This window comes from Phalaenopsis equestris, unplaced genomic scaffold (assembly GCF_001263595.1).
Source record: "Phalaenopsis equestris unplaced genomic scaffold, ASM126359v1 Scaffold000202, whole genome shotgun sequence".
Lineage (NCBI taxonomy): Eukaryota > Viridiplantae > Streptophyta > Magnoliopsida > Asparagales > Orchidaceae > Phalaenopsis > Phalaenopsis equestris.
Genome location: NW_018164644.1, coordinates 2180820 through 2190882, shown reverse-complemented (window position 1 = coordinate 2190882; position 10063 = coordinate 2180820). Strand labels below are relative to the sequence as shown.

The window sequence follows — 10063 nt, the reverse complement described above, 5'->3', positions numbered from 1 at the left end:
GCTATTGTAGCAAAGCATCGGTTAAGTAATTTGTTTGTATTTACGCATGGGATATATAGTCGTTAGCTTTTTATTATGAATATGTCCTTGGACCTGTTTCCACATTGAACTTTATGAGAGAAATTTGGGCTCCAACCTTACAGTGCATGCATTGAAACTGTCTTACCGTTCCTTTAGCTGAGGAAGCATTTATATTATTTGAGTTTCTTTTTTTTTTGTAGAATTTCAAATATAATTTATAATTATTGTTATAAAAATGGTTTTAAAAATTAGACCGGATAGGCAGGTTTGACCGTAGTTATTCAACCGGTCCAGTCCAAGTTTAAAACCGCTCTGCAAAGAATCGGTATTAAACCGATCAGAACCAGGGTTGGACCGGATAAGCTGTCCTATTTTTAAGGAATCGAATGGTTCAAATATTATTCAATTTTAATATTTTGATTTTGACTAAATGGAAAAATCAGATATTAAGATTAACAAAAAGATAAAAATATTATTATTTAAAATTTTTTATTTAGAAAATCATTTAAAATATTCATGAGTATTGTCTTAAATTAAAATATTATTTGTTGAATCAATAAAAATTATATTAATATATCATTATTCAATTATCTAAATTATATTAAAATAATTAAAATATTTATTACATCACCCGGTTCAACTTGATTGAACCATTAAATTTTGAGCATTTACTTCTTCTATAACAACTTATACAGAAGCCTGGACAATATATTGTGCTCCTGCAATGCCACTATGATATTCTCTATTTTTTATTTGAATACAGGAGAGAGTTTGCAAAAGGTTCGAGCAAGACTCATCAGAGAGGAGGGCGGAGGGATGTTGTTCTTATTCATCATTTTACCTTCATCTTTGCCTTGCTTCTATCCATAAAATTCTGCTTCCTTTATTTTAAGATGTGTAGTGACCGTGCTAATGAAATGTTCAACAAAAAATGCAACTGCATAATCATATTTATTGTCTAAATATATTGGTTAAGATTAAACTAATCACAATTATTTATTTATAACTTTGAAATATAACTTTGAAATACAGCTGCTTAGTTATAAATCACTTTATCATAATACCAAATCATGGGCAGATGAAATAACTTTCATTAGGTTTTATATTGTATTCATTAAAAGAGTTGTGCTCTTGATAATTGGATAATTATGTCAGTGCAACTCAACTAGTGGAATAAACAAATATGCATAACTTAATACTTAATTTAATATTACAATCCTTAATTTAATATTACAAATCCTTTATCTACAGCATAACTTAATACTTAACTTAAATACAGCTGCTTAGTTTCTGCAGTTTTCTGACTCATATTATCCACTGATGAATATAGATTATTGATGCAACCTCCTAGCTTTGATATGTTATTAGAAAGAAGTCTAGGCACAGAACCGAGTGGAAATGTGAGAAAGCTCAAAAGTTGATTGACAAAATCTGTCCCAACATCGGCATATATAACACTGTTGGTTTCTCTGTCAAGATGAGATTTAAGGTAATTTCACTGTCTTCTTCATTCACGTTCAACTCCTGTTTAATCGCTTAAGTGCAATTTACACCTGCTTGCGTACAGGGATCGGGGAAGCAAACCTCCGTCAATGTACTCTTGGATACTAAACAAGCATCAGGGAAGCAAATCTCTGTCAATGGATTCTTGGATACTAATAGCTTTCTCAACAAGTTCAGTGTACTAAAAATAAAAGGAAAACAGCATTTTAACTTTAAATTTTCAACGTTTGAGGGTTAAACGCATTTTTTCCTCAAGTCTTCAAAGTAGATCTTACCTCTTCTGTGCCGAAATGTATTAACTTCTTCTCCATTATACTTGAATCTGTAATTTGCAATTCCTTAAAAAGTGAGCAGCCCCCCTTCAAAGAAGCAGGTATCACCCGTAGATTATCAGTTATCAAAAAATTTACTCTTTCGTTAACAAAGATTCCTCCACATTCTGATATCTTATTCATGTGGAAACAACATTTATTCATAAGTTTGCCACAGCGGTGGCATCGACATGTTCTTTCTTGCTGGAAAACTGTTTGACTTACTGATTGAATTAAGGATAAAGTTTCTTCACAGTAGTAGGACATCCTTGGATTACCAGCAAATATATTTTTAACCTTTAGGTCCTCACAAGTTAATGCTGCCGCACTTCGCGGATTGAGAAGCATTTTCTTGCATGCATCGGTCTGGAAGTGCTTGATGTCCAACTGCTCAACGCTCTGGCACAAACTATCTAGAGATCCCCACCCAGATTGTTTACCCAAAAGTCGAACAATGCTTCCAAGTGGAAGAGTTAGAAAGCTAAATAAAACATCGACGAAATCACTTCCAGCTTCGGCACATACAACACGCTTCTCTTCTCTATCAATCAAAAATGTGACCGTTACCTTGGACATGGTGTACCGCGAGATCTGTAATGCAGATAAAGCACCTTTGCCTTTCAATATATAACTGTGTAGAAGACTAGCGCCGTTGGCTGGGGAATCCAAAGAGTGTGTTCATTAATTACCGGACACTGGATAGTCACCTCTGGCGTGTGCTTGTCCATTGGAGCTTTGGAATAGGAATATTGGAATAGGAACGGGAACCGTCTTTACAAGCATTCAATGATGAAAACATTGAATTTTCATCATGAAGATAGTGAAAGTTTCTTAAAACTTAAAAGAGGTTCATAAGCATTTTCTTCAAGAATTTTGTCTTTACAATCCTATAAGCCCAATCGACACTCAGTAATTTATGAATTATAGTCTGCTCCTGAATCTGAAGGGTAGCTTTCACAGAAATGAGATCTTGCTTGGCCATATAAATGCTTACTTTTCAACAGATCGTGAATAAGAAAAATCATTAATGTTGCGATGGATAAGTGTTGCATGCAATAAAATTTCTTTGTATTTACATTCTTTGCATTACATAAAATTTAAGTGATTTCTTTGTATTTACGCATTGGAATTATAGTCGTTAACTTTTTATTATGAATATGTCCTTAGACCTGTTTCCACGTTGGACTTAACTACATCAGAGAATTTTGGAGCAACCGTACACTGAATGCATTGAAATTGTTTCCGTTTGTTCAACTGAGGAAGCATTTATATTATTTGACAAAAAGAATTTATAGAATTTCAAATTTAATGTATAATTATTGTTATAACCATGGTTTTCAAAATTAGATCGGACCGGCAGGTTTGACGGTAGTCATTCAGCTTGTGCAGTCCAAACTTAAAACTTCTTCTACGTAGAACCGGTATTGAACTAATCAGAACCAGGGTTTAACCGAATAACCATTACCATTTTTAAGAATCTGAACAGTTCAAATATTATGCAATTTTAACATTTTGATTTTGACCGGATGGAAAAATCAAATATTAAAATTAACAAAAAGATAAAATATTATTATTTAAAATTTTTTATTTAGAATATTATTCAAAATATTCATAAATATTGTCTTAGATTAATATATTATTTGTTGAATCAATAAAAATGATATTAAAATATCATTATTCGATTATCTAAATTATATTAAAATAATTAAAATATTTATTATATCACTCAATTCAGTTCGGTTGAACCATTGAACTTTGAGCGTTTATTTGGCATATCTCAACCTTGATTATAACAACTAATAAAGAAGTCGAATGAAAATTGTAAATCATTGTTTTCTCCTATTGCAGACGTCCATATTTCTAGTACACATAATAGAAAGCCACCATCGAAACTGCTCCTAAAACTTTGTACAATCTAATTCCATTGCTAAAAAAAAGAAAAATAAAATATTTTCAAGAAATAGACCCTAACAAAAGATAAATATATTTCCATAAAAGCCATAAATTAATTTTTCTCTATGTATGGGTGATTGGATGACACCATGGTCCATGTATAAGATAAGTGTAAGGTTTCTGAGGTTGTGTTTCTCTGATTGGATGACACCATGGTCCATAAAAGCGAATTCATTGACATCTTGTTTAGTTTTTTTACTCTATCGTTATGAAGCATTATTGTTCGGCTTTTGCGCAAGTGGTCAGGGTTGGGATCTCTCAACTCTTTCTACGAGAGCGTATGTATGTATGTAGGTGCATACATATATGCATAAATGAACTATAAACATACAGTGAAAGATGCAAATAAAAATAGCAGAATATTATCTCTTTTGATCAAGGGTGTGTTTGGGGCAGCTTATCAGCTGCGGCCGCGCTTTCAAAACGCCACCTAAGCGTTTGGATGTAGTGTTCGGGCAGCTTATGTGCGAACGGCGATTTTATCTTACATTGGGTCGAGCCCTGCAGCCCGCGTTCGGGAAACATTTTGCTGGGGTTGCCCTCGTCCCGTGGAGAGAGAAGAGTCCCTCCTCGTCACAGGCCGAAGCATCCCTCATCATCGCAGGCCGAAGCATCCCTCATCGTCGCAGGCCAAAGTCATAACTCCTCCCCTCCTAGTTTCGCCCAAAACCGTCGGCTTCGTGAAAGAAACCATGCAATACATACGCGATTAGAGCTAGTAGCGAAGGCCACGATGGGATCGCGACATACAAAACCAGTGATACTCCCTTCTTTCTCATCCTTCCACTCCACTCCTACCAGAAACCATTCGCTTCACAGGCTGGTTCTAGCTCTATTTGTCACAGCTTTGATTGATAGAGATGGGTATTCCCTCTGATCCGATGGATGTTAGGGCCAAGCAAGAGATCTCCTTTCATGGCGGCAACTTCTCCCAATGAGCCCAGGATTGTAGATAGCAAGGGATCTCCAACTCAAGGTAACATTCTCGTTAAACCACTTTTTATAAGAATTTGTCGTCTTCTTAGATTTTAGAATTGATTGTGCGTTTCTGTCTAATAATCTTGATTTGGAAGATAAGGTTTCAGCCGAAAATTTGGGCGATCTTAGAGATCGCTGCAATGTTAAAGACTCCTTCAGGCTATTCGTCCTTAATTTCTTCTGTTATTATTTGTTTTTCTCCATAATTCTTGCTAAGTTCATTTGGCATGTTTGGCATAAATCTCTTTTGTGTTTTCTTCTTAAGCTAATTTAGTAAATTCGGATTTACGTCATAAAATAAGCAGAATGAGAAAAAAAATGGATTCAATGTAACGTCGGATTTATCTAACACATTTATAGCATTTGTTGAACTTATGCTAAATTAATACGTAAATCCTATTAAAAGTATCGTAAATATGGGACTTAAGGCAAAACTGTGAGGAAATTGAATTTACTAAATCCAAGATTTAAAAGTTTAGGTGTTGGATATTTATGTAGATGTAGTAAGTATGTAATAATGTAAATCTTCTATTTTTAGGTGCATGCATAAATATTTACAAATTTGACTTTTTAGGTCTTTAACTTGTTTTTTTTTGTACTCTTTTTAATTCATTTTTTATTCTCAAGTATCAAATAAATTGTTATGACAATTATGTTGCAAACAACATTACTGCACAGAGCAGAATAGTTATTTATCAGAATCAGTTGCAAATCAGTTGTTTTCCAAAAGCACAAACCAAATAACCAATCAGTTTATCTGGATCAGCTGTTGATCAGGAGCTTATCAGGATAAGTTAGATAAGCTGCAGCTGCCCCAAACAGATTCTAAGTGTCTTCAAGATCAAACTTTGATGCATTGTAAAACCAAATTGATTTTTTCTGATGCGTGGTGGCTGCCTAGCTGGGTTGAGAGTCACTACCGAAAATCCTACATTTATGTACACTTGAATAACATAGAATTTGGCAGTAAAATATTATGTTTTTAAATAATTGAAAATTAAGCAACAATTATATTTGATTTTAAGCATAGAATGAATAAATCAACAATCAAAATTTCAACAAAAGAAAAAAAAAATCTAACACATTTTTCATTTCTCCTCCATCTTCTCACTTATTAGCCCAGCAGTGGCTTCAATCTCCACTCTGTATTTCTCTGTATTTCTCTACTCACCATCGATGGAGGGCTGTCTCATGTATTCCATTTTTAGTAACCCATACATCCACAACTATTGGCTTCACATCCAAAGAATTGAAATGACTCATACTTGTTGTTTTCTTTCTACTGTATTGAAGGCAATTTTGTTACTCGCTACTTCAAAGAAAAACAAAGGCAACTAAACATGAATAACAAGAGGAATTTAATTTAGTGCAAGAAAAAGGAGAAAGCAACCGAAAGAGTTCCTATAAAAATCGTAGCTTTAAAAATGGTATGTTATTCCCATTTTAACTTGCAATCTAATAAAAAATTCTATAAAACTTTGCTATATTTTGATCCAATGTGAGCCCTCTCTAACCAACCCAATAAATCAGTTAAGAAAATTTTAGCTTGGGATTGTTAGATTGAAAACCAAATATTCATAGCCCAATCATGAGTGATACCCCCATATACGCTGTTCAAAGGTGCAGCAACATCACAAAACAAAACTTTGAAATAGCGAACAAATAAAGCATACTAAGAAATAGCGAACAAATAAAGCATACTAAGTAAATAATATCATGTCAGATTTAAGAAAAAAAAAGAAATACTTATCTCATTATTCTCAAGAAATACAGAGGGAAGAGCATAGAGGAAATGCCTTATTCAACAGATTTGTCTTTATGGAAGACGGCCCTTCCTAAGAATCGAGAGGGAGTACTCGGCGGTATCAATAAGGTCAGCAATGTTGTGAAGGGATCGCTCCTCGCATCCAAATATAAAGATGGTGCGGACCTCAGCTTTCTTCGAGAGGCGAGAGGAGTAAGTGAGTGGGAGATGAGGGGAATTGAGAGATCTAAGAATTTGACGATATAAGGATAACACCTTTCCTCTGTTCCTCGCCAGGTCTTCCGCAGTTGCCCAGAGTAATCCATTCGCCATTCCTTTTATTAAAAATGAAGACACAGAAAATGTTACCGAGGTTGTAAGCCATAAGGTTAAAAAAAATGAGAGAGGTGACCTCACTTACTCTTGGATGTAGGGAATAGAGTTGCGCAACTGAAAGAGAAAGAGAGTGGCGAGTAATTGCTAGGAGTTTCGCCGAGGAGGGTTATGAGCGACGGGACAGATGGAGATTCTCCTCCTTCCAAATGGAGTTCCCGATCTTTTCCGCCTGCCGCAGCCACTCAGCTTCTACTGCTTCGCAGTTCACCTTTTGCGGCGAACCAGAAGGTGAAAATAGACCTAGGGGCTGTTTTAGCAGCCGGTTTTAAGCAAACGATTTACGCAGGATTTAGGCTAAATCTTGCCAAACGGCAAAAAAAAATGTCTATCTAAATCCTGAGCTCCTGTAAATCCCAAACTGTCGCCGATTCGCGATAAATCCTGTGAATCGGCAGATTTATCAAATCCTAAACGAATGAAGAGGAAGAATGGCGCGAACAGGCTTACCTTCCTCGATGGATCCTGGTAGGGGTGGAGCGGAAGGAAGAGAAAATTGAAAGTTTCGGTGGTCTCTGTAAGCTGTGATCCCGTCGTTGCCTTTCCAGCTGGGGCGATCGCGAAGGTTCGTTAAGAACTCGATGGTTTTGGGCGACACCGGGAGGAGGAATTATTGCTTGCCAACACCGGGTCCGACCCTTGTGATCCGGTCAGGATTATTTATGTTTTTTTAAAAAAATATAAAAAAATTTAGGTGGGGCCCACTAAAAATATATTGGGACCGTAGATCAGGTGATTTACCGTCCGGTGTCCGATCAGTATGGAATAATTTTTCCACCGGAAGGAGGGAGGGGGGTGCGTTATGCGATTATGCCAATTGTTTTTTTTGTTTATTATTATTATTTTATTCTAAAAATTATATTTTAATTTCTAAATTGACAAGGAGTGGCCCGACCTCAACCCGAACCATCCAAAAAAAGGCAAATACTAGACACGGAGATCTAGACTCTTGGTATTTGAGATTCATTTGATGTTTTATATTCTGAGATTGGTATCAAGCTCTATATATGATTTGTTGTTCGGTATTTTTTATCCCCCAAGATTCCTTTGTTGTACTAAGATTAGATTTTCGCATTTTGTTCGTTTTTTTGTTTAGTTCCTTTATTTTTGTTTGACAACATTGTCTCATTCTAGGGCTCCACATATCTGATTGTCTCCTAGCTTAACGACGAATAAAAGATTGAGAATCCTGTAGCAATCAAAATACAGCATATGACGATTGTGTGTGATCAAATAGTTGTCTTTTTAGTAAGTAAATCCGATGATATGCTTGCAAATATGAAATAATTCTTGTTTTTCTTTTCTAATAGTTGTATTTTTTTGTTTCCTAACTGAAGATTTTTTTTTTTTTTTGGGTGGATGCACCTAAAATGAAAATGCAACATATTGCATTGATTGTATTGATTTATCTCAACATGACTGATACAACACAGTTGTATTGAAGGAATGCAGCAATGTCTGAATTGGTAAAAATTCGAGGAAAAAAATTGGTTGAGTTTACTATTGTACATCCATGTATATTAGTTGTACTGAGGGAACTCAGTACAATTGATACAACACGGTTATGCTGAAGTTAGACAACAATGTTGAGGAAGGATTGGAGAAGTATCTTGTGATTGAGGAGATATAGTGGGTTGAGGGGAAATGATTGTTGCAGTTGGACGTAATAGGGAAGGGGGTTAGGATTGAGTGTCGGGTTGGGAAGAAATGGTTGAAAGTTGAATATTTTTTAAAGGTAAGTGTGTTTTATTGAATGTGAAAAGTTTAGAGATGATGATTCGTTGTTGCTGAATGTCAAAACACAGGTAACCTTTGTGATGGCTATTGTAACCCAAAAAGACACATAATGGAGCATTAGAGGCAAATTTGTGATGCGTGGATGTTTGGTGTCAAGGGAAACATGAGCAACCAAAGGTTCTCAAGTTATGGTGTTCAGGAGTAGTATTGTTGAGAAGCTAAAAAGGAGATATATTATTTGTTGTTGGGGAGGGCAGACGGTTTGTGAGAAAAATGGTTGTTTAAACAACACAATCCAAAATTTTGTGGGTAACTATGTAGTGTTCAGAAATGTTCTAGTTGTTTCAATAATATGGTGATTTTTACGCTTTTCCACTCTGTTTTCTTCAAGAGTGTAAGGGCAACTAATTTGATGATGTATTCGATGTTGTTGTAAGTAACTTTGCAATTGATTTGTTTTGTGTTCAGTGCCTCGTTAGTTCTTAAATTTTTAATATTACAGCTGTACTTATTGGTTAATTGTTTGTGCAGGTTAATAAAACAAGTGAAAACTTCAAATTTTACATATAAAGGAAAAGACCAACAATATCTAGAATAAGCGTCTATAAATGTGACAAAATAGAGATAGCCATCAGTAGATGGTTGAGAATATGCCCCCCACACATCAGACTAAAGCAATTTTAGTAAAGCATACTTAGTATTACTAGTTGAAAAGGGTTGTTTTGTGGCATTTGTTTTGTAATTAAGTATTACTTATATCACTGTTTGTAGAAATTTTAAGCTTTGTCTGTTGTTTACTGATGATACGAAGCACCTTAGAATTTGGATGACCGAGCCTATTGTGGCAAGTTGAGGAAGAAATGGTGGCTGTAAAGCTTTTATTGCATATAAACCTTGATTAAGACTACCACTGAGAAGAGGTGTCCTGATTTTGTGATCCTAAATCAAAAAACCATTAGCATTGAAAGTAATCAAACATTGATTATCTTCTACAAATTTTGATACAGAGAGTAAACTACGGGAAATATGTGGCACTCTTAAGATTTTAGTCAAGATTAACTTATGCTCTAGTATTGACACGAGCCCATTTCCTATATGAGAAATGTTGGTAGCCTGACCATTGTCAATCATTACTTATTCAGAACAATTGTAAATAGTTAGATTGTAAATATTGTCTAGATGAGGAGTCATACGTGTTGTGGCTCTTGTATTAAGAACCCAATCTTGATTCTTGTTTGTAGTGGTAAAATTGAAAGAAGAAGTGGTACTGCCTGTTGTTAGCCTGTAGTGATGCCAACATTGGTCAGCCGAATATCCATTCTTATGACATATTTGACATATGATGGTGGAACTGCTGTTAGACATAGCTGGTTTTGTGGATTGTTGAGAATTCTACGAGGAGGGGAGGGGGGGGCTATTCGTC

At 35.2% G+C, this 10063-nt stretch overlaps 2 protein-coding genes across 3 annotated transcripts; both read right to left on the bottom strand.

The window, feature by feature from the left end:
* Positions 1–1241: 1241 nt before the first annotated feature.
* On the bottom strand, positions 1242–3382 carry LOC110022803. Its single transcript, XM_020721915.1, has 2 exons — positions 1800–3382; positions 1242–1705 (listed from the first exon to the last, which is right to left on the bottom strand). The coding sequence occupies exons 1-2, from the start codon at positions 2409–2411 to the stop codon at positions 1640–1642; spliced, it is 678 nt and encodes a 225-aa protein (XP_020577574.1). The 5' UTR covers positions 2412–3382; the 3' UTR covers positions 1242–1639.
* Positions 3383–6429: 3047 nt separating this feature from the next.
* On the bottom strand, positions 6430–7543 carry LOC110022754. 2 transcript variants are annotated; one of them, XM_020721845.1, is made up of 3 exons: positions 7354–7543; positions 6932–7287; positions 6430–6845 (listed from the first exon to the last, which is right to left on the bottom strand). In XM_020721845.1, exon 3 carries the CDS (start codon positions 6841–6843, stop codon positions 6583–6585), a length of 261 nt encoding a protein of 86 aa, XP_020577504.1. In that variant the 5' UTR covers positions 6844–6845; positions 6932–7287; positions 7354–7543; the 3' UTR covers positions 6430–6582. The 2 variants fall into 2 exon arrangements, with proteins under 2 accessions (XP_020577504.1, XP_020577505.1); XM_020721846.1 differs by having other exon boundaries at positions 6932–7153.
* Positions 7544–10063: the final 2520 nt, after the last annotated feature.

Excerpts from the sequence above, each read along its gene's own strand:
- LOC110022803 (XM_020721915.1), bottom strand. The coding sequence starts at position 2,411 with ATGTCCAAGGTAACGGTCACATTTTTGATTGATAGAGAAGAGAAGCGT. Across the intron at positions 1,706-1,799 it reads TACATTTCGGCACAGAAGAG|TACACTGAACTTGTTGAGAA; the intron begins GTAAGATCTACT and ends TTTTATTTTTAG.
- LOC110022754 (XM_020721845.1), bottom strand. The coding sequence starts at position 6,843 with ATGGCGAATGGATTACTCTGGGCAACTGCGGAAGACCTGGCGAGGAAC.